This window comes from Lutra lutra, chromosome 14, assembly GCF_902655055.1.
Source record: "Lutra lutra chromosome 14, mLutLut1.2, whole genome shotgun sequence".
Classification (NCBI taxonomy): Eukaryota; Metazoa; Chordata; class Mammalia; order Carnivora; family Mustelidae; genus Lutra; species Lutra lutra.
The window spans coordinates 57,154,730-57,178,519 of record NC_062291.1 but is presented as its reverse complement, the minus strand read 5'-3'; the positions used below and the strand labels follow the sequence as shown (position 1 = coordinate 57,178,519).

General features: G+C 48.3%; 1 protein-coding gene across 1 annotated transcript in view; it reads left to right on the top strand.

Moving 5' to 3' along the window:
* TLL2 (tolloid like 2) overlaps positions 1–23,790 on the top strand; it is a 118,410-nt gene that overhangs the window by 79,747 nt on the left and 14,873 nt on the right. The window contains exons 9-13 of the mRNA XM_047703544.1: positions 144–259; positions 5,133–5,235; positions 15,317–15,433; positions 16,392–16,537; positions 17,216–17,411. Coding sequence (XP_047559500.1) covers positions 144–259; positions 5,133–5,235; positions 15,317–15,433; positions 16,392–16,537; positions 17,216–17,411 — 678 coding nt within the window. The remainder of the gene's footprint in view (positions 1–143; positions 260–5,132; positions 5,236–15,316; positions 15,434–16,391; positions 16,538–17,215; positions 17,412–23,790) is intronic.

The following is a 23,790-nucleotide window of genomic DNA, read 5'->3' as shown; positions in this document are numbered from 1 at the left end:
TCGTCAATCTGCCTGACATGCTTCTCACAGGGGCATCTCAGGGGCTTTGGCTGGTCATGGGGTGTTGACAGGGCCTGGCACAGGGAGCTTCTGGGATGGGGAGCGTGTCTGCCTGAATCACAGTTGTTGTTTTACTTGTGCAGCATGTGGAGAGACCCTGCAGGACACAACAGGAAACTTTTCTGCACCTGGTTTCCCAAATGGCTACCCTTCTTACTCCCACTGCGTCTGGAGGATATCGGTCACGCCAGGGGAAAAGGTACGTGTGAAACCACCTCAGGAAGTGACATTGCTTTCTTTGAGGTGTGGGGGTTGAACTATTATTGACAGTAGTGAAAACAGCTGCGATGCTATGAGCACCACTGTGCACCAGCTTGCTTAATATTATTTCTGGACTTCTGACTGGTGTCATACAAATAGAGGCTAGAAGCAAAATGTCCATGTGAATTATAAATCACGCTCACAGTTTGGAAAACAAAGTAGACTCTAGCCTTCCTCCTTAATAAGGACACCATCAGAATGCCTTGGAAGGTGAGGATCCAATTGAGAATTCCTCAACATGTCAGAGTGTTGCTCTGGGAGGTAGCAATGTAGGGAGAGCTGGCCCCCAACCCACAGCTGGATCCTCCGTCTCGTCTCAGCACCCCCATTTTATCTCAGGAGCACCCATGGCAACACCCCACCCACTCTCCCAAACACTCTGTACTCCCTCCTTGCAAACAGTCATTCCTCCAGTAGGAGCAGATTGGTTAGATATGCTGTCTACCTTTGGGAGGGTGGGTTCCATGGCCGAGATCTCTGTGTGCTCTAGAAGTAGGTGCAGGACCAACAGGAACTCCAGGGTCCTGGGCACCAGCAGTGAGGTCTAGGAGCTATGCAAGCTCTGGGTGAGCACGATCCTTTGGGTCCAAAGGTTCTGCGATTCCCTCCAGATTCCCTCTAGAGCTGAGCCAGGACAGCAGCACCTTTTGTCGTGGTCCAAGGGTGGTAACTTCTCAGTCCTCTGGCAGGAGGCATCTCTTCACATCCATCATATGGATAAGGAATTTGAGGCTCAGATACTTAAAAAATTGCCCAAATTCACAGTAAAATATAGAACTGGAACCTGGGGCTTCTTCACTCCTAAAATGTGTGTGTGTGTGTGAGTTTTCACACCTCCCTTCAAATCCAAGAGTTCTACAGACTAGACACTGCCATCTTTGAGATGCCCTCTCTGTCCCTTGGGTCAGGCTCCCTACAGTCATACCTGCTGTAGCTTGTCTCACAATAACATGATTGCTGGTTTATCTGGTTGTCTACCTTCTAGACCCTAACCTCATTGAGGACAGAGACTATTCAGCTGGAGGTCTCCAGCACCCAACACAGCCGTGGCACATAGTCACACAAAAAGTCTTTGTTGAATTGGCATGTGAATGGATGAGAGGCCAAGTGACAAACCTGCAGCTGGGGGTGCCGTGGGGGTGAAGGATTTCCAGAGGCCTGAAGCCAACCTTCGAGTAGTCCTAATTCGTAACTGTTAATAATGTCCACTTAAATGTTTTCTGTGGCCTCGGTGCTATTCTCAGCATATTATATGGTTTATTTCTTTTAATCCTCAGAACTTCATGTGATAGGTGCTATTAGCACATTAATTTTTCTGATAAGGAAATGGACTTGCCTGAGGCTACTCAGTTTGTTGCGAAGTTGGGATCTGAGTGCGGGTGAGAGCCTGGATGCTTACCCATCGTCCTGTATTATTTCACAAAAGGGTCAGGCGAAAGGCATCTGAACATGCATTCACGTGCGCGTGCTCATGTAACGTGTGCTCACACACAACACCCATGCGCGACTCTTGTTCTGGCTCTAAGTATTTATGACACTGTGGTTGTCATCCTGAGCCTGAGAGACTCCAGGCTTGTCCCCTTCGGGTTCATGTGCTGTCTCTGTGCCTGTTGGAGGCAGTAATGAAAGGGAGGCAGGAAGAAGGAGGAGGAAGAGGAAGTGATCCAGCAGTCCCCAAATTGTTGAATTGTCCTACCTAGCAGAGGCTATGGGATATGCAGAAAATCCCTCCAGCCTCAATTATTATTGCTAAGGGGGGGGCAGGGAGAATATACATCATTGAGATTCCTGTACCAATGATTTCCATTTTGGCTTCACCCAGCCTTCCCCGAGCTGCTAGTAATTAGCAAACTTGATCGATTCAAGTATCACCTCTTGCTTGTCACCTCTTCTCCTATGGTCTTTATGGTTCCCTAACATATTTAAAATAATCAGCCTGAATGATTATCCCATTCATTTTGATCATTAATGTGTTACTAAAGAAGTTGTAATAACATTTCCTTTCTGAAAATTTGAAAAGCTGAAGAATTATATTGCAACTAGCTAGTCAGTATGACTGAGCTCTTCTGCCTGAACGTGAACACTGTGGGAGCTACAAAAGAAAGATAATTTATTATCCCTGTCTTCAAGAGACTTAGAGTTTAGGTAGGGTCCCCCCTTACCTTTAGGGAGTCTGATTTCATTGAAGGAGGAGCATTTGCTTGGCCCAGTATTAGTTTTTACATTTTTGAGTTGGTACTAATCCGCAAGTAGGGTTGAGAACCACTGGTCTAGTTTGAAAGAATCTCTCTCTCTCTCTCTCTCTCTCTCTCACACACACACACACACACACTGTACAACACAGGAGCACAGGAGGGGAGCTGGCCTATTATTTTCTCCCTCTTCGTTTCATAGATGATCAGAGGGCTTTGTGGAAGAAGGTACTAATTGTCCTGAGACCTGAACACCAGGTGGGATTGGCCCAAAGGAAGGGGTGGACATGCTCAACGCTAATTAGGACAGGCAGTTTGTGAAAAGTGCTTAGTGTGTAGGTTTGTGGAGCACTCAGTGTGCACTCAGTGTGGCTTGATTTTTAAGACCGGATTTATCGAGTGCCTATCGTGTGTCAGACAGAGCATGATACGCTCAATATACAGTTTCTCGGGGCACCCATCAATAACCCAGTGGTGTGCGTGTTGTTTCGCAGTTAAGGAAACTAAACATCACTCACCCAAGTGGGCAAGTGAGAGGTAGAGCTAGTAAGTGGTAGAGCTGAGAAATCCAGATCTGCCTGACTCTTAAAGATGCCTGCTCTGCAGTCACCGTAAGAGGCCGAGGAGGGGGTCCCAAGGAAGGAAAGGCCGCGTCTATTTGGGCAGTCAGAAAGGGACTCGGGGCGGAAGCAGGGGGTGCTGGAGCTAGACCTGGGGAAGCTTCCATTATCGGGATCCCTCAGGGCACACGGGGAAATAAGGTCACGTAGGACGGATGCTGGAGGCTCTGGGAGGTAAGCAGAGAGTTTAATTTATGAGATGGGGGCAGGGGCAGCCATGGAAGTTCTCTGAGCATAGGAGGAGTTTGACGAATATAAGATGTCAGAGCAAGATAGATCTAGAAGCCCAAGTGCTCAGAAGGGGCCAGGGTGTGGCAGGAGCGATGCAGACAGCGCTGCTGAAGGGACACCCGACTGGCCTGCAGCAGGGACACAGACATCTTAAGGGAAGAAGGTCTGTCAGCTTCGGGGATAAACAATAGGGGTGAAGCAGACGTGACAGCAAAGGGCTGCACCCCAGTGACTGGTGTCACCTGCGCGCAGGGAAGCTGGAAGGGAAATGCTTCAGCACCAAGGGACCATCACAATCACCAGGGAGCAGGGAGGGCGGGAGCCAGCTGAGGCCAGAGAGCAGTGGAGAGAGGACAGGTGTGCTGAAGCCCAGAGAGAGGCGTTCAAAGCAGGGGAGGCATGGAGAATGGGACAAACGAATAACAGCCCTTTCAGTCTGGCTGGAAAGGCCCTGAAACTTTGACCTGCAGCCTTCCAGCCTGGGGCTTTGCTTAGAGACAGAGGGACCTGGCTGCAGTAGTGGGGGCAGGGCTGCCTTTATGGGGCCCCTGGTGAGTGAAGAGAGCAGAGAAATGATGGAGCAGAGACAGGCCGAGCACGGCAGACATGGCATGGGTACCCTACATGGCAGGGCTGGATGGGGGGAGGAAGGAGGGATGCCCGAACTCTGCTTTGGACCATCTGCCAGGGATGCCCCAAGCTGGAAGGGTAGCAGGTTTATGGGAAGAGTACTTGTGTGCCAAGTCCACAGGGCCACCCACCTGCCTCCACTCTTTGTGGACAAAGACATCCACGGAATGGGCTCAGCATGTCCAGAGGAACTGAAACCTTCCTTTTTAGTCCATCTGAACCCCAAGCTCCCCAGCCTTCACTCCCCATTCCAGAACCACCCAGCATGACCTACACTCTCCTTGCCTGAGCTCATGTCAGTCCCTCTCACCAAAATGTGCTTTTGCCCTGTGTCTCTGCCCACTGGACCCCTATTCCCCTTAGGTTAAATGCCACCTCTTCTGAGATGTATCCCGGGCAGCCTCTAGTTCTCCCTCCCTGGCGCTGCAGGATTCCCTTCCTGTGCATCCCTCTCTTTTCTACATTTATTCCAGAGTGTTCTAACTGGCCTGAACCCTCTGTGTTCTCTGAACTCCCTAAAAGCAAGAACCCTCTCTTGCTGATCGATGTCAGTTGACCAACACAGATGGGCACACAGTAGGTGGTCAGCTAACAATGGTGTGATGAACAAATGAATGAACGAATGCATGAATGAATGAACAAACAGACTAACTCTAGGAGAGCTATCGGCTACACCCCATCTCAGAAGAGTGAGGTCATGGCCGAGGGAACAGTGATCACGGTGGTTGCTCAGATGCACCCAGGCTAACCCCAGGCCCTTTGGAATGATGGATGATGTTATAAGATCTTTCTGTATCTCTGAACTTCACTGACCCCTACCTCCTTCTAAATCCCCAGTCTCAGTGCGTCCCAGCCCATCGTTTTAATGCATTCTGTTTCCTATAAACCACCGAGTGACTTCAAAAGCTCCAGGACAGAACCAGGGGACTCATCTCCTCTGTTTACTCCCCATCCTGCTCAAGGTTTATTATTTCATGTCACGAGGTTTCCTGTGAGCGTGTCTTTGCGAGGACGCTCCCACTGTGGTCTGAGAGTTCTGTATGCTAAGAGGTAATGTGAGAACACGGGCATGCGAGATGGGTCTTCAAGAGTCCTCGGGCTCTGCTGCCAAAACTCACTTTACGGTCACTCTTTACAGATTGTCCTGAACTTCACATCCATGGATTTGTTTAAAAGCCGCCTGTGCTGGTATGACTATGTAGAGGTCCGGGATGGTTACTGGAGAAAAGCCCCCCTGTTGGGTAAGTTGACTTTAGAAAGCCTTGGGAAAGGGGTGATGGGCTGTTCCATGGGATGCCATTAACATGTGGAAGGGCCCATCCCGCCAGCGGACACAGGGAGCTCACAAGGGTTGGTGTCGTTGTAAAACTCCGAGCACTCCATTTGTCAGCATGTATTAAAAGCTTTTAAGACCGAGACTGCCCTTCAACCCGGCAATTCCACTTCTTGGAATGTATCCTAAGGAACCAATTAAGGAAGCGTGCAAAGTTCTAGCTTTGGGGATATTCACTGGAGCAGGAAAAGTGGAAAACAGTTTACATGTTCAACAGTAGGGGTTCACTGAAAAAACTGGGATACAACTTTCCAGGGGAAAACTATCCAGCCACTAAAAATAAAGTTGGAGGTACCTGTTTATTGATACAGAAAGTGGTTCCTGTATGTCATTACACAAAAAGGTGTTACGAAAGACAACATGAGGTTGACTTCCATTTTAATAAAAATACTATTATATGTATATTTTGAGGCTTTGCAAACTCAGGTGCCCTCAGAAATAAGGCATACATGAGGACCAGGGGGTTGGATAATAAACGAAGGAGTGGTGGGGAGTGTGGCCAAGTGAATATCCTGACCAGAATTACTCAAAACAAAACTACTTAAAACATGTACAGGTTGGATTCCACTGGAAGAAACCATTCTGTGATCTACAGTACAAATATCAAGTAGAACCATGAATATAAATAAATAACATATAGTGGTTATTTCAGAATGATGGAGTTTTTTTTTTTGTTTTTTTTTTTTTTTAGTTTATTCTGGGGGCGCCTGGGTGGCTAAGTCGGTTAGGCGTCTGATTCTTGACTTTGGTTCATGTCATGATCTCGGGGTCATGAGATCAAGCCCTACATCAGGCTCTGCCCTCAGTGTGGAGTCTGCTCGAGGATTCTCCCTCTCCCTCTGCACCTTTCTCCTGTACCCCGCATATTTTCTCTCTCTCTCTTAAGAATTTTTTAATTTTTTCCCCCTGGTTTAGCTATATTTTCTAATTTTTCTACAATAAGCATGTACCCTTTCTGGTAGATGCACAGTGCATGAACTCATGTGTGACAAGGCAGCTTGGACCTTTCCGCAAGAGGCAGTGGGCAGGTGGCACAAGGAGAAAAGTCCGTTCATTCAGGATTGGTCACCAATTTGCAATCTCCCATGGGTGACCTGAAAAGATGAAAGTATAGAGAATTAATGGCACAGTGTCCTGGAAATGGACATAGGGACTCATTTGGCTAAAGAATAACAATGGGGGAGCCAGAGAGGGATGTAGATTTATAAGGAGCCAGATGGAAGGGTTTTGGCTGTTAGTGGATTGTCCTCATTTTTAGAGCAATAGCAGGGTGGGCTTCCAGGTTGATAAATCTGAGCCTTCACTGAGGTCTTTGTCCCTGGCATATCCTCACATGGGCAGAAAAGCCGCTCTGGTTATTCTTTGACTGTCTGGCCTGGGAGTGAGCTGCTGTTGGGACAGCAGATGAAAGATGGAAACAGGAGGAGAGGGGGAGAGGTAACTGCGGGAGTTCCGTAGGCAGACCACGCGTGCCTTCGAGTCAGATTCTGGGTAGGTCAGAAGAGATTGGGACAGAGGGTCTGGGTGGCCTCGAGGGGGGCGGCAAATACTAAGCTCTGTCTGGCCACAGGGTCTCAGCCAGGTCAGCTTTCATTGGGAATATCACATAAGCCCCTTCTGTCCAGAAGACCATGAGTCTCGATTGCTAGAGGTCCAAACAGAAAGGAATCTGTGTGCACTGGTGCTCAAGAAAGCCGCCTTGGCAGGCTCTGAGAGGGGGTACCAGGTTACCACCACCATCTGTGGCATCGGTGGGCTAGTTTGCCATCTAGGTAGGCAAGCCAAGCACAGACAGGAGCGTGCACGCTATAGGACAAAGGGGATTGGTTACCCGACGGCAGGGCGGCGGCTGCCTGCCCTGGATTTCCGCTTCCTGTCTCAGGCAAGCAGACACAGCGCATGCTCGCAGCCAGGAGGAGGCGCGGCCTTCGAGGTAGTACTGAGTGGGTGTGGCAAAAAGACTGAGGGCTGTGTTCTGGGTTAGCAGAGGTTTCTGAACCTGGTTCCTGAACCTGAGTCGGCTGGGAGTATTTCTGTGAATACAGATTCCTGGGAGACCACCGCATCAGAATCCCCATGAGCTGGGTCAGGGAGTGATCCTGCTTCCCCGTAAATGTAGGTGCATGGGGACCTGTTCAGCACCACATAGAAAGGGGACCGCAGGGGTGCTCATCAAATAACCACAGGTGGTTACCTTTGAGAAAGCAGAGGAGGCACAGGTAGTCGGCAGCTTGGTGGTTTGGTTCGTATACTTTTGGATCATTCTACATTTTTTACAAGAATGCATTCAGGTAGTATTTTCTAATTAAACTAATACAAGGGGTTGTATGGGGTGGGGGAGTTTCCATGACAGCACGGAATCATGAACCCCTCGACAAGGCAGGGATCACAGAGTCCCTAAGCCCATACCTTCACCAGGAAAGTGAAGAGTCCACACTCTTCGAACTTGGACCAACTCGCTAAGTCCGCACAGCCAGTTAGGGGCTGAGATCAGACCAGAACTCCGATGGCCTCATCATGAGGAGTGGAGACTGCTGCCTCTGAGAAGGGAATCCCAGTAGTAGGATGGTCAGATAAAATGCATGATTCACTGTTTATCTGAAATTCCAATGCGACTGGCCTTCCCATATTTTTGTTTGCAAAATCTGGCAACCCTAACGCCCCCCAGAGGAATGTGGTAGACTCAAAGGGCTCAGGGAAGGAAGCTCTCTGTTTCTGAGGTTCCCCAGAGAGGGCCAAGACACGCTCCTGAGAATGGGCACAGCCAGAGGCATTTCCAGGGATTCCCTTTTCTTGAACCTGAAACAAGAACTTTCTCACTGCAGATTCTGGCGTTTCTGACTACACTTCCATTGATGAGATGGGGCTTTTGCCATTCGTTGTTGTTGGTGATGGTTTGCTTTGTTTGGGTTTTGTGTGGGGGTTTTTTGGGGCTCATATTTTACACACTTTTGCAGTGTGTGTGTGTGTGTGTGTGTCCGCGTGCCGCAGCCAAGGCATGGCCCAGCGCCTGTAACCGTCATTCTTCGTTTGCGGGAATTCTCCTTTGCCAACGACTTGGCCCTGCTCTGATGTTTCCAAATGCAGTTGTTAGTGCACTTTTGTGTTTGGAACAAGTGCATTGTGTGGGCCGAGCTGGTCCCTGGGAGGGGTCAGTGCCATGAAATCTGCTGGAAGGAGGCAGGTCAATGCCCCTTTGGCAGGAGGGAGAGCGGATTAGGGCGGATTGTGAAAGTATGCATCTTGCTCTGAAAAACTGTGCATTGCATATTTTCCCAGGGTAGTGTGTGAAAATGCAGGCATAATGGACCCATAACTTTTTATGAATGAACCCTTTATGACTCCCCGCGGAGTCCACTTGTAGTGTCCTCATCTGCATTTCCTCTTCTTGATATCCTTATTAAACTCCTCCTCCAAAGCCAGCAACCAGAATCAGTTCGGGGATTTGCCGCCTTTTCTCTAGTCCAGCTTCTGCCCAGCCTGTTCGTTCTCTTGGAAGGGGGCTGTTTGGGACCCACTTTTTCACAAAGTGATTAAAGAGAAGTGTAAGTAGAATGAGAATAGTTCACCGTTGGTTAAAGGTATCACATTGGTTTTTCAGATTCAGGGGTCACTCATGAGATTGCACCTGAAGTGGGGAGGAATAGGGGTGGCCTACAGAGAGAATTTACCAGTAATCTTAAATACTGTCATGTTAATTGGATTCCTCTCCCTTATTTCTGGTGGAGGAATTACTCAAACAATGCACTCTTGTATGCAGAACTGTCTTTGAGCACTCTGTACCACCACAGTACACACAAAGCCCCTCTCCCCGCTTTCCCCTGAAGTGGGGAGGGAAGTTCAGAAAGGCCAGGCTGGCCGATCAGTGTCGCGTGGCCTCACTACTGGGGCTCCCTGGGCCGGGGGCCGTCTCCCAAGTGAGCAGGAACATTGGTGGGAGTCAAACAGCCAAGGCTGGCATCGCCACAAGCTCGCTGTATGGGTGGAGGCTTTGACCTTCATTCCTGTCTGTGTCCAAACGGGGAATGATGTGTACATTCCCAGAGACCAGATTTCCTGTCTATTCATCCAAAAGCGGACTGTGTCCAGAATTGCACCTCGAATACTGAAGTTTCCTTTTGATGATGGTGGGAGTGGTAATGAATTAGGGGGTGAAATTGATGGTGAAGGTCAAGATCCCAGACTGCTGAGGTTCAAATCCCGCTTCACTTACAACTTAGACTGTAACTCAAAGTGAATGCAGCTCAACTCAAATTCTACAATCCTTGGTTTTCTCATAACCTAGATTATGGATAATACCTAATTTGGGGGTAGCAGAATGCAGTTACATAATCTGTGTAGGGTACCTAGGACAATGTCAAGCTCAAAAGCAAAAGGCTTTCCTTAGAACTATTATGGTGGAGATGGGAGTGTTGAGAAAACAGGGGACAAAATAGAAGGTTTTAGTTAAGAATTACACAGCTATTGGGGGAGAGAAGTTACTTAGAAATAATCTGTAATTTATCCCAGCCAGTCTGGGTTTGCCAAGGCAGTAACTCCTCCCTCCTCCAGAGCAGTGAGCGGACCAGGGTTGTCCTGTGGCCTGGCGGTGGTGGGTGGTTCGTCTCATCTGGTTGGGTTCTTAGGCAGCAAGGCAGGCATGGGAAGTCCCTCTGTTTTTTGCAAACAGTCTCCAGTGGCCGTGACAGCTGGGGTTTTAAAAGGAGAAATTTGGACTTGAAACTCAGTTTGGCTAAGAAGGAATTCCTTTGGTGATCCCACGTTGTTGAACGGCTGTTCAGCAAGCCTCTCTCCTCACTGGTAAGCAGTACTTCCCTACGTTTCCGTGGTGTTTTCCAAGAATTAATTGACACTAATTGGCCATGCCGGAGTAACCATTATGGAAAATGTATGGGCTTCTGATGGATTGTTCCTTGCCAAAATCTTGGCAGAAGTTTCAGCTCGTCTCACTTAATGTTAAGCTCACCAGAGCCAGAGAGCTGCAGGTGGCCAGAATCGGAAGGAAGCAGAAGGAGATTAGCAGCTTCTACCTCACGTCTCCGCAAAGAAAGTATCCACAGTTGGCCATCAGGAAATGGCCACAGTGGCCTTTATTCCTCCCTGAACCTCACTCCTTCTATTTCTTAGACGGGAAAGGAGAATTATAACTTCAAGTGGTGTTGGCGATAAAGGAGTGCCCACCAAATAACGGTTGAATAGACATAAGAAACATTGAGATATGAGTCACATATAATACAACTCACTGTCTAAAGTATTCAAGTCAATGGTTTTTCGTATGTTCAGGGTTGTGCAACCAGCCATCATCATAGTCAGTTTCAGAACATCTTCATCACCCCAAAAGAAAACACATCCCTACTCATCAAGAGTCCCTCCCGATTTCCCCAACATTAAATGGATTTTTGAGTGACTCCATAGTCAGTGCTTGAGAGAACCATGACCACCAGTCCAAGTAGACCTTGACTGGTCTGTGTTGTGAACTGATCAGTACAGCTCAGCTCATGTCCACCCCACCCCCATTCCTATCCTGCCATGGCTGCCATCTTTTTTTTAATTAATTTTTTATTTTTTATTAACATATAATGTATTATTTGCCCCAGCAGTACAGGTCTGTGAATTGCCAGGTTTACACACTTCACAGCACTCACCATATCACATACCTTCTCCAGTGTCCATAACCCAACCACCTTCTCCCTACCTACTTCCCCCCAGCAACCCTCAGTTTGTTTTGTGAGATTAAGAGTCCCTTATGGTTTGTCTCCCTCCTGATCCCATTTTGTTTCATTTTTTCCTTCCCTACCCACCAAACCCCCCACGTTGCCTCTCAAATTCTTCATGTCAGGGAGATCATATGATAATTGTCCTTCTCTGATTGACTTATTTTGTTTAGCATAATACCCTCTAGTTCCATCCAGGTCGTTGCAAATGGCAAGATTTCATTTCTTTTGATGGCTGCGTAGTTTTCCATTGTATATGTATACCACATCTTCTTTATCCATTCATCTGTTGATGGACATCTAGGTTCTTTCCATAGTTTGGCTATTGTGGACATTGCTGCTGTAAACATTCGGGTGCATGTGCCCCTTTGGATCACTACATTTGTATCTTTAGGGTAAATACCCAGTAGCGTGATTGCAGGGTCATAGGGTAGCTCTATTTTCAACTTTTTGAGGAACCTCCATGCTGTTTTCCAGAGTGGCTGCATCAGCTTGCATTCCCACCAACAGTATAGGAGGGTTCCCTTTTCTCCACATCCTCACCAACACTTGTTGTTTCCTGACTTGTTAATTTTAGCCATTCTGACTGGTGTGAGGTGGTATCTCATTGTGTTTTTGTTTTGTTTTGTTTTAAGATTTTATTTATTTACTTGACAGAGATCACAAGTAGGCAGAGAGGCAGGGAGAGAGAAGGGGGGAAGCAGGGTCCCTGCTGAGCAGAGAGCCCAATGCGGGGCTCGATCCCAGGACCCCGAGATCACAACCCGAGCCGAAGGCAGAGGCTTAACCCACTGAGCCACCCAGGCGCCCCTCATTGTGGTTTTGATTTGTATTTCCCTGATGCCGAGTGATGTGGAGCACTTTTTCATGTGTCTGTTGGCCATCTGGATGTCTTCTTCACAGAAATGTCTGTTCGTGTCCTCTGCCCATTTCTTGATTGGATTATTTGTTCTTTGGGTGTTGAGTTTGATAAGTTCTTTATAGATTTTGGATACTAGCCTTTATCTGATATGTCATTTGCAAATATCTTCTCTCATTCTGTCAGTTGCCTCTTTGTTTTGTTGACTGTTTCCTTTGCTGTGCAAAAGCTTTTGATCTTGATGAAGTCCCAATAGTTCATTTTTGCCCTTGCTTCCCTTGCCTTTGGCAAGGTTTTTAGGGAGAAGTTGCTGTGGTTGAGGTCGAAGAGGTTGCTGCATGGCTGCCATCTTTAGATGGCATTAGGAATTATAGGGTCAAGGATTTCTTTTTTTTTTTTTAAAGATTTTATTTATTTATTTGACAGAGAGAAATCACAAGTAGGCAGAGAGGCAAGCAGAGAGAGAGGAGGAAGCAGGCTCCCCGCTGAGCGGAAAGCCCGATGTGGGGCTTGAACCCAGGACCTGGGATCATGACCTGAGCCGGAGGCAGTGGCTTAACCTACTGAGCCACCCAGGCGCCCCTAGGGGTCAAGGATTTCTATACACCAGGAAAGGCATGACCTTTGGCCTCTTCCTCTGTAGAAGATCCAAATTTCAGACTTAGACCCAAGTGTCTGAGGAATATATGTTTGTTTCTGTTTTTTTTTTTCAATAACAGAATTTCAACAGCAATTATGCTGTTAATAAAACAGCAATTATATACCTTTCTGTCAAGTAGTGGGAAGTTAACTTCAATTAGATTGTGTTTTCTTCCTTCCACGTGGGGGTCCAATAAGGGATTTACTTTGTCCCAAGGCATGGTGGCAGGGGAGGCGTCCATTTTGCCATCCCAGCTGGCTTTACGGTGTGTCCTCCTGCCTGGTCTCCAGCCCTCTGTCTGAGCAAAGAATCATAAGTGGCTGCTGGGCCTCCTTCTTATCTCAACTCTAGGCCAGTTTAGATCAGTGCCAGGTCCACATCTTCCTAGAAGACATACAGTGGGTGATGTCCTGTGGCTCCACACACCCTCTGGACTACGGGAAAGTCACCTCCATACCCCTCTGCCTGAAGAACTCTGCATGCCTGTCTCCCACCTAATGTCTGGATGAATGTGTCGATGCTTCTATTCTGACCCCAGGTGGGACATGGGGATCTAAGGTCTTGTTGCCCCTCCAGGCTCTGCCCAGGAAGTGGGGGCACAGTTCCTCCCACAGATCCTCCCAGATCCTTTTTAAATTTTTATTTATTTTTATTATTTTTAAAAGATTTTATTTAAATTCAAGTTAGTTAACATATAATACATTATTAGTTTCAGGAGGAGAATTTAGTGATTCATCAGTGGCATACAACACCCAGTGCTCATTCCATCAATTACCCTCCTTAATGCCCATCATCCAGTTACCCCATCCCCCTACCCACCTCCCCTCCAGCAACCCTCAGGTTATTCCCTATGGTTAAGAGTCTCTTAATGTTTCCCTCCCTCTCTGTTTTTATCTTCCCTTCCCCAATGTTCATCTGTTTTGTTTCTTAAGTTCCACATGTGAGTGAAATCATATGGTATTTGTCTTTCTCTGATTTATTTTGCTCAGCATAATACCCTTCAGTTCCATCCACATTATTGCAAATGGAAAGATTTTTTTTTTTTAAGATTTTTTATTTTTATTTATTTGACAGACAGAGATCACAAGTAGGCCTCTCTAGGCAGGCAGAGAGAGAGAGGGAAGCAGGCTCCCTGCTGAGCAGAGAGCCCAATGCGGGGCTTGATCCCAGGACCCTGGGACCATGACCTGAGCTGAAGGCAGAGGCCCTAACCCACTGAGCCACCCAGGTGCCCCAGATTTCTTTCTTTTTGATGGCTGTGTGATATATATATATATGTGTGTGTGTGTGTGTGTGTGTGTATGTGTGTGTGTGTGTGTGTGTATCTTCTTTATATATATATTTATACATATATATTATATATTATTATATTATTATATATTATATTATTATATATTATATATAAATATATATTTATATTTATATTTATATTTATACAGCTTCTTTATTCATTGATCTGTCAGTGGACATCTGGGCTCTTTCCATAGTTTGGCTATTGCAGACATTGATGTTATAAACATTGGGGTGCAGGTGCCCCTTCAAATCATTATTTTTGTATCCTTTGTATAAATATCCAGTACTGTGATTGCTGGGTCATAGGGTAGCTCTATTTTCAACTTTTTGAGGAATCTCCGTACTGTTTTCCAGAGTGGCTGCACCAGTTAGCATTCCCACCAATGGTGTAAGAGGGTTCCCCATTCTCCACATCACTGCTAACATCTGTTATTTCCTGAGTGGTTAATTTTAGCCATTCTGACTGCTGTGAGGTGGTGTCTCACTGTGGTTTTGATTTGTATTTCCCTGATGCTTTGTGATGTTGAGCATTTTTTCACGTGTCTGTTGGTCATTTGTATGTCTTCTTTGGAGAAATGTCTGTTCATGTCTTCTGCCCATTTCTTGACTGGATTGTTTGTTTTTTTGGGGGGGTGTCGAGTTTGATAAGTTCTTTATAGATTTTTGGATACTAGCCCTTTATCTGATGTGCCATTTGCAGATATCTTCTTCCATTCTGTATGTTGCCTTTTAGTTTTATTGATTTTTTTTCCTTTGCTGTGCAGAAGTTTTTTATCTTGATGAAGTCCCAGTAGTTCATTTTTGCTTTTGTGTCCTTCTCACAGATCTTTAAACCCACTTGGGGTCTCTATCATCCTTTTCCATCAAGGGTCTTCGCTCAGGATGGGACGGTGGATGGGGTCCTTCTAGAAGGTCCGTCATCCCTTCTCTAATCCTCTCTTTCTGGTTCCTGCACTCATTCGTCCTAGCAATCTTTCTAAGACTACAAGGGTGAAAATGGAAAATGTGCTCTTCCTCACTGAGTGTTCTTCCAAAACTTTGTGATTGTGACTAGGCTTATGAAATTCAAGAGCCTACAAGATTTGATTTTTTAAATCATATGTTCTCTGGCATCCCTTTTCTGAGGCAAGAGAAGCAGAATGTCTTCCCAAAGGCATGCCGCCTGCAGAAGAAGGGCATGTATGTAGTAAGAAATACCGAGGGGGTGAACGTCCATCGCTTTCTCAGACCATTACCCACCACACCTGTACCAGACCCACATGGCAGAGGAGGGGGTGTCTGGGCTACACTCTGAGTTTTTTGATTGACTGGTGTCTGGAATCCTCTAGAAGTTGGTCCTTTATTCCTCTTTGCGTGACAGGGTGAATCGCCACAGCCAAGGCTCCTGCTCACAGGGCGCCACATTGAAGAAACGCCACTCCCTCTCTCTGTAATGAGTTTCTCGCTGTCTGCCGGCAGCCTGACCTGTCTTTTCCGTTCCCAGGTAGGTTTTGTGGCAATAAAGTCCCAGAGTCCCTCACCTCCACGGACAGCCGGCTCTGGGTGGAGTTCCGGAGCAGCAGCAGCATCTTGGGCAAGGGTTTCTTCGCGGTGTACGAAGGTTGGTTCATGATGAGAGAAACCCACAGGGGAGCTTTGGCTGTGCTCTGACCTTCCCATGCAGCCCCCATCCCTCTTGCACCCAGGCCTGCATGGCAGCTGCTAGAGCCCCGGGGGTCGGGGCACCCACCACAGGGTCTGGGCCGAGGCGTCCCCCCGGGGCCCCTTCCTCCACACGCTGGAAGCAGAGAGGGCAGCTGTGCCTCCTTCAGAACAGGTGTCATCATCTACCTGTCACCACCCCGCTGAACCCCATTTCAGTGCAGCTGGGGGGCCCATCCGGGGTAGCGAACCTGAGGACATGAAAGCAACCTCTGAATCTGTGCGGGCCCAAGCAAAGGACCCAACCACTCTGGGCCTCTGTTCAGAAAAGATCAGGATATTTACAACCGCATTTCTTGAAAGGGCCTCGGAGGCCACCATGGGGTTGAGTTGAGGAAACAAATAGGTCTGGGCTCTAGGCAGCTGCCACCAGGGCATTTCTGCTAAAGTTCATTCCACATATTGGGTAAATTGTAATTATGGAGAGGCCAAGGTTTTGTTTCTATAAATGAAATAACGTGTGTGTGCGTGTCTGTGTCAGTGGTCCCCTAGCCTCTACATTAGAATCCCTCGGGGAACTCAGACATCACTGTTACTTGGAGCTCCCCCAGACCTCCTTGCGTCAGAACTTCTAAGGATGCAGCCCCTGCTTCCACAGCTCAGACCATTTCCCAGGTGATCGTGATGCACAGCAAAGATGGGGAACCACTGCCTTACATGGTTATTTTCTCTATATGGAAAAGAATCCCGAGTTGCCAACAGATCAAATTGTGCCTTTCCGGAGGCTCAGTGCCCGTTAGGTGGAGATGAAAATGTTGCCACGTGGAGCCACCTAGTGGTGATCCATGTGGTCACTCATTTCCTTCCTAAGGTCTGACCAGGGACCCATTCCTCCTCTCCTGGCTCTCTTCCTAAAGCTACGTGTGGGGGAGACATTAACAAAGACGCTGGTCAGATTCAATCTCCCAACTACCCCGATGACTACAGACCTTCCAAGGAATGTGTTTGGAGGATTACGGTTTCAGAAGGGTTTCACGTGGGACTTACCTTCCAAGCTTTTGAGGTGAGTACCGCTCAGGTTTTCCCAAGGATGAAGTAACTGTCAACTTCTTCTAGACGCTCTCTGCTCCATAAAGATGGGTTTCCATTGAGTGGGTTGCAAACAAGAACCTGAGAGACCATTTCAAGCTCATGGACATTTGGCTTCAACATCTTTGCAAACTTCGAAATTGCATCCGCCTCTTTCCAACAGCCATCCAGGGGTGGGGGTGGGGGGTTATGAAGTTCTAGGAGCAGATCTCAGGAAGTTGAATAGAACCGGTCCTCCGTGTGTATCGTCTCTTAGTCCGCACAGTTTGGTTCTCCCTGGGCTTCCACAAGTAAGAGACAGCTTGGAGAGCCCAGGACACACTTGGGTCCCTCTGCCTCCTGATTAGATCTTTGAGAGTGTTGCTTAGGTTCCCTTCTCACATAAAAAAGCCTTAAAGCTGGGCGCCTGAGTGGCTCAGTGGGTTAAGCCGCTGCCTTCGGCTCAGGTCATGATCTCAGAGTCCTGGGATCGAGACCCGAATCGGGCTCTCTGCTCAGCAGGGAGCCTGCTTCCTCCTCTCTCTCTGCCTGCCTCTCTGCCTGCTTGTGATCTCTCTGTCAAATAAATAAATAAAATCTTTAAAAAAAAAAAAAAAAGCCTTAAAGCCAGACCATCCGTCACCTTCCACGTTGCCTCTGTTTCTCTGTTTAGATCGAAAGGCATGACAGCTGCGCCTACGACTACCTGGAGATCCGCGACGGCCCCACGGAGGAGAGCGCTCTGATTGGCCATTTTTGTGGCTATGAGAAGCCGGAAGATGTGAGATCGAGCTCCCACAGAATGTGGATGAAGTTTGTGTCCGACGGCTCTATCAATAAAGCGGGCTTTGCAGCCAATTTTTTCAAGGGTATGAATTAGCAGCTTGTTTCCGTTTTTAGTCACAGGAAGAGGTATTGCCCCCCTGGCTTAAGAATCACAAAACCCATATGGAACCTTAGCACAAACAAGGCTCCCTGCAGGGAGAAGGCAGTGACCCATTTTCAAGCTGCCTCTTATCGAGTTCACCACTGATTCATGAGCAGGCACGGCCTGGGCGGCTACAAGGCAGAAAGTTCTGTCACTGTGGCTGGAAACTAGATTTAATAAGTTTACCCCTAGTAAACCTCAGGGAAACTGAGTGTTGATAATAAATATTCATATAGTCACTCTTGTTAATTGAGCACCTACTGTGTGTCAGAAACTGCAAGGTGCTTGGTGGACATGATGTCACTTAATTCCCAAAATAACCCTTTGAGTTGGGTTTGGATCACGTTTGATTAGGATTGAGAAGGGTTGCTTGGGGGTCACTCACATCATTAAGTGGCAGGTCAAGAAGCCCAGTGCAGTCTGACTCCTGAGCCCAAACCCCTTCGGCAGTGTTGCCTTGCAGTCCCTGATGTAGGCCCGAGAGGCAGCCTCCCTCCTCAGCTGCTGACGTACCAGCCCCTGGTGTACAAACCTCCCCTCGAGTGGGGAGGAGAGTGAGGGGTTCAGGGAGCAAATTTCCATGTGGTCTTGGGGACCTGCTGTGTTGCAGAGTCTTGATGAAAGTGCACGGGAAGCACGGCGTGCCTGGTCCCTGCAGAAGGGGCTTCTCGGGACTCCTCTGTTGGGGGCAGGTCTTCCTTCCCTGCTCTCTGGGCCCTGGAAGCCCCTCAGACCACATTGTAAAAGGGGGGCCCAGGTATTCCCCAGCACACTGTGATCGGGTGCCTGGTGGCACACTAGCAGCCACTGAATAGTGTTATCTAAGCCACCTCTGAGCTCTGTGGCTCAGTAGCACCACTCACCTCTGGGAGGAAGCCTCTTTCCCCTCCTTCCCTCCTCTCCAGGAACTCTTGGCTGTGCCAGTCCAGAAATCCCGGTCCCTCTCTTACTCCCACTCTCCGCATCTGCCCCCTCTTTAGCCCTTTATCCCAGGTTCTACGTAAGTGCATGGGTGTCAGAGGAACCTATCTGGAGCCGTGTGGGCCTGAGCAGCTCTTGGTCCTTACTGAAGCTCCAGGTTTGCTCTCTGTGAAACAAGGGGAAGCAATCTGCCCATTTTACCTAACCCATTGTGAAGCCCCCCAAAATGATGGCTGCGGGGACACTTTCCAAGCTGAAAAGGGCCCCACAGATGTGTGGGGCATCTTCTTTCGTCTCGAGGCATCTGGGAGAGCGAAACCCAAGCAGAAACAGAACAAGAATCATAAGGCTGTGGATAACTGGAGGAAAAAATGTGGTCCCTTCCTTCCCAAGCAAAGAAGCCAGGCTGCAACAGGTCAGCTTGTGGTTGAGATGCCCGGAAAGTTAGTCTGTGCAACCCGCCCCACCCCCCGCCCCAGCCTAGCAGCAGGGGCCTAGTGACCTAGCAGCAGCGACGCTTGCTGGGTGGCCTGAAGCAAGTGACCCGAAGTCTCTGAACCCCAAATCGTCCGCTTCTAGAAATGACATACGAGGCTATTGTAGAGCTGTCAGGAGAAAAGGAAACCATGTAGGCAAATGCACATTGTCTAATGGTTAGTCCCAGGAACTGTCTTTGCTAAAGAAGGAGTCTTTGAGGTGGTTATTGTTACCTTTGGCAAAAAGGAAGTGACGATTTCTTCTTGTGGTCACCCTGTATCAGTTTCTTGTGGCTGCTCTAACAAGTTACCACCATCGTGGAGGCTTAGAACAACACAACTTTCTCGTCTTCCAGTTCTGGAGGTCAGATTTCCTTGCCTCTTCCTGCGTCTAGAGGAGGCCTCCGCATTTCTTGGCTCGGGTGCCCCTCCGTCTTCAAGCCAGGGCTGGCTGGTTGAGTCTGTCTCCTGCAGCGTCACACACCTGTTTCCACGGCTGCACCTCTCTCTCTCTCTGCCCCTGACTGTCCTCCTCCCTCTCTCAGTCATAAGGACCCGTGAGCTGACACTGGGCCCACCCCCAGGTCCCAGGATAATCTATTTCAAGATCCTTGATTTAATCAAATTTGTGAAGTCCTTTTTGCCAAGTAAGCTCACGGATTCACAGGTTCCGGGGACTAGAATGTGGACGGCTGCCGGAGGCCTGGTTTTGCTTAGCACGCGTCACGAATGATTAGAAGGATTTATTCTAATTCTGTCCCTCTCCTCTGATGTCCACCCTCCGCTCTGTCAAATTAGGTGTTGCGGAGTTAGTAATCCGGTGGCACCGACCCACCCACACCTCATTCCTGGTGCTGCTGCTAATCGGCGGTGCATGGTTTTGAGAGGACTGGCTAATGCTGGAGATAAGGGCAACCAGATTAAAAAAAAAAAAAAAAAAGGATGCCCCGTTAAATTTGAACTTAAAATGAAGAATGATCTTTTAGTATAAGCATGTCCCAAATATTGCACACGTGGCTAAGAAATGATAAGACACATTCATCTTAAATTCAAATGTAGTCAAGCCTGTTGGGTGTCTTTGTGGCAACCGTACCAGCGAGGCCACAGTCAGGCGCACGTCCCTCAGGGCAGCTACGCTGGCATGCAAGGCGCTGAGTCAGCTTCCTCTGGGTACCCATGAGACCCAGCTGCCTTTGCAGGTTGGAAGATCCCTCCTCCTCCCTCCGCCACAGTCAGCATTCATTCAGCGGTCGTCAAGCCATGCGTCAGGTGCTGCGGTCATTTTCCTTTCGGAGACTGGGTCGTACCCGCTCCATGCTCCACCGTGCTCCCAGTGCCTGGCCCACGCCGGGCTCAGTAGGTACTCCCTGCACCGGGAATGAATACATGAAAGAGTAAATGAGGCTCAGGTTCCTCACTTGTGGGTTGGGCTTCCTGCTGATTTCTCCGCCTCCTTTTCCGGGTTCCCAGGAGGAGGAATGAGGCGAGACCGCACTTTAGAGCAGTGCTGTCCCGCAGAAATAGGAGGCGTCACAAAGGTGATCCCCCGATGTCATTTCCAACTGTCTAGCAGCCACCCTTCCCCCTCCCCACCAAAAGAAACAGGTGGAATTATTTGAATGTATCTTATTTAACCCAATATATCAATTTTATGATAATTTAACATCACACACAAGACTGTCATTTTAATAGTAATTCATATACACAACCTTAGTGGCATATTTTATGGGCTTCTTCATTCTACGTCTTGGAAATCTGGTGCCTTTTTACACTGCCAGTGCACCTGAAATTGGACAAGCTGCATTGCGAGTGCTGGACAGCCACACGGGCTGAGGGCGATCACGTTGGTCAGTACAGGCCTCAGGACTGGACACAGCCAGCCTCCTCTGCCCAGTCTTTTTCCAGAAAAGCCATCGGTAGGCTGTCCTGGGAACACACAGTGCCCAGGGCGTGTGTCAGGACTTCTCCCATGAAAGAAACTGGAAGAGGAACCACAAAGTCCACGCAGAAGAGTTGGACCAAGCGAAAGAAAGTCTTGCCTTGGTGCCAGTTGGCAGGAGGCTCTGCCCGGAGCCCAGCTGGCTCATGGCACTGGCCACCGTGCCAGTTGGCCTCCTCACGCCCCTCCCGGTGCCAGATGGCAGTCTCTCTCAGAGCCCGCTGGCCTGGTAGCAGGCAGAGCTCGACTCTGCTTACTTTAGGAGATGGCGGCATTCGAGGGTTGGCCATTTTGGTCGCATGATTTCCACACTGACCCCCACACTCCTCTGTCCCAGTGCCAGCGGACCCCCATGGGGTGTTGACAAGGGGGACCGGCTTCCTTCAGGTGTTTCTTCAAAAGCTTAGGGATGTGTCCTGCCTTCTCATTCCTTAACTCTCTCTCTCTGCAAACAATTGTTGCCATCTTACCCGAGCCATCTCATTATCTAAACACGGAATGGTTCTTTTTTTTACTAATACCACTTGAAGAAGGCAGAGAAGACAGAGCTATGACGCGGTAAGACTGAGCCCTACCTTTCTGCTTTTTCTCCTACCCCTCACCATCTCCCAGATTTTTCTAGGAGGCTTGGCTTTGACCATTGTGGCCCAGAGCAAGCATGAATCTGTGGGCTTGGAACAGGTGTCGCTTCATCACAGTGTGGAGGTGATTCCAAGGATACCCAGGCTCCCACTGAGAGCAGGTCCCCTGGTACACTTCCACGCCATCCATCCAAGTTGAAGTAGGGTTGAAAATGGCCAAACATGCCACTGCTTTTGCTGGGGGAAGCTCAGATGTGACTCTACAGCTTTCGCCCACCTTCCTGGGGCAAACAAACATCCTACCCTTCTAGTTCCCTGGAGGAACTATATTCCCATTGCCTTAGTCCCAAAACCAATCTACCATCCTCTCTCCCCGCACATGGGTTAAGATGGCCCCTGGACACTTGTTCATCTGTGGTCTTCCCTTTCTTACCTATGACAATCGTGTGTCCTTCCCATAGCCATATGGCCTTCTGGCATCAGAGTCTCCCTCTGGGCCCTGACTTGATCCGTGTTTATCTTGGTGTATTTTGATGGGCTTTTCCCATCATCCTTTTCTACCCTCCCCCTGCACCCACCTGCCAGTTTCTTCACTCTGCTGTGCTGCCTTTCTGCCCATCTCTTTTTTTTCTCCACTGGCCCATCTTTGACACACTGTCCTTCTTTCTGTTTCTGCCTTGTCCCTCTCCCCTCCTCAGGCCTGTACTATTCTGCTCTCACCTGATTCAGGTATGCCCAGGTAACCCTATCCCTTTCACTGCCCTCATCATTGTGTCTCTCCACCCACCGGGATTTTGAAAGCAGCCCCACTGTTTTCTGTAGTGAGATCTGTTGTGTACTGGATGTCATTTTCAGCTCCGACCATGCTAAAAGCAGATACTATTCTAATTTTAAAGCAGGAAGAAGGCTCAGAGAGATTAAATCATCCAATCTGTTGGGGGCATGATCCAGTATGGATCCAACCGAGGTCTGTCTGGCTCACCCTATTGATTCTCCCTCCTCCTATTCTTTCTAGCAAATGCCAAAGAAAGCACTTTGCCTCTTGTAAAGCAATAAGTAATCGGAGGATTGTTACTATTTTAGCATACTTCATATTTACATTTATTTGAGGCCATGGACAAGTTCAACCCCCTGCCTAGAGCATGTCTCCTACACTCAGTTCCCCTACTGGCCAGTTCATTTAAGCTTTGGCTGAGCCCAACAACACATCACTCTTAGAATCACCCAAGTTTACTGCCCACTGTGTGTCACGATGGGACATTCACAGGCCGTTCTTTACCCAGTGAAGAGTGAGTAGGTAGACGAGTGTGTTGTGCCCCGTAGATGAGGAAGGCTGGAAGGAAATGGGTCTGTTTGAGTGAGGAAAGAGCAGTGCAGAGGGAACCAGCCTGGTTGCAGGGTTTGCTTGTGCTGCAGGACCAGTGGGGTGGACATTGCAAGGGGCCAGAATTTTGACAATTCACATTTCAAAGGATGAGAAATACTTTTGGAAAGCAGGGAGAGTCCTAGCTCTCAGTGATTTCAAGCAGGGTCTGCAAAGCCATCCATAAGAAATATTAATAAAAGGGTCATGGCATAAGGGTAGGACTGGGGGGGTCTTTCCTGGACTTCACCAACTCTAAGATGTCCTGATTTCTCTCATTTTATGTGTAATGTGGGCTTTTGAAGATTTTGTGGCCAACCCTGTGCTCGCTGTATTCCTTCTGTGCTGTTAGGAACCAATGCCACCCCTTCCCTTTCTTCCTCCCACATCGGGCTTTTTCGGTTTTGTCTTATTTTGGAAGATACCTCAGGGTTTTGTTGTCCCTTTGCTCCGCTCTCTGGCTTGGTGAGGCCACAGTGTCTCCTCTTAGGGGTAGATGCACCCAAGCTTGGCAACTGAAAATGATTAGTTTCTCCTTTTATTTCTGATCCTCTTCTTGGAGATGCCCATGGCCTGGATTTTTCTTTCCTCCAGGGATGCACGGACTGACATTTCTGGGCAGATTCTCCAGTGACCCGGGTTCCTTCTCCGGACGACTCTCCTGGCATCCCACCTGCTGTTTTCAATTGCCCCCCAACATATCACTACCTACTTGTCAGTGCTGAATCCCGTCCAAGTCCCCTGCTAACTCAGTCTCACTGTGGCCCCTTACTGTACTTTCTCCTGGGAGTTCTGGCTAACCTAAGAGCTCAGCATTTTCTGTAACCTTGAAGTTCTCCCTGAGCACACTGTTTCAGATTATTTCTAAAATACTAAATCACAAGTTCTGGTTCTATCTCTAGAAAATACTTCTACATCTTCATCTAGAAATGTGCCCCTTTGTTCTTACCCTTCGCTTAATGTCTCTACGAAATTCCATATTTGGGGAAAATCCCAGTTCCATGGCATTAAAACTGATGACGTTTTTGGTGTGGGATTTT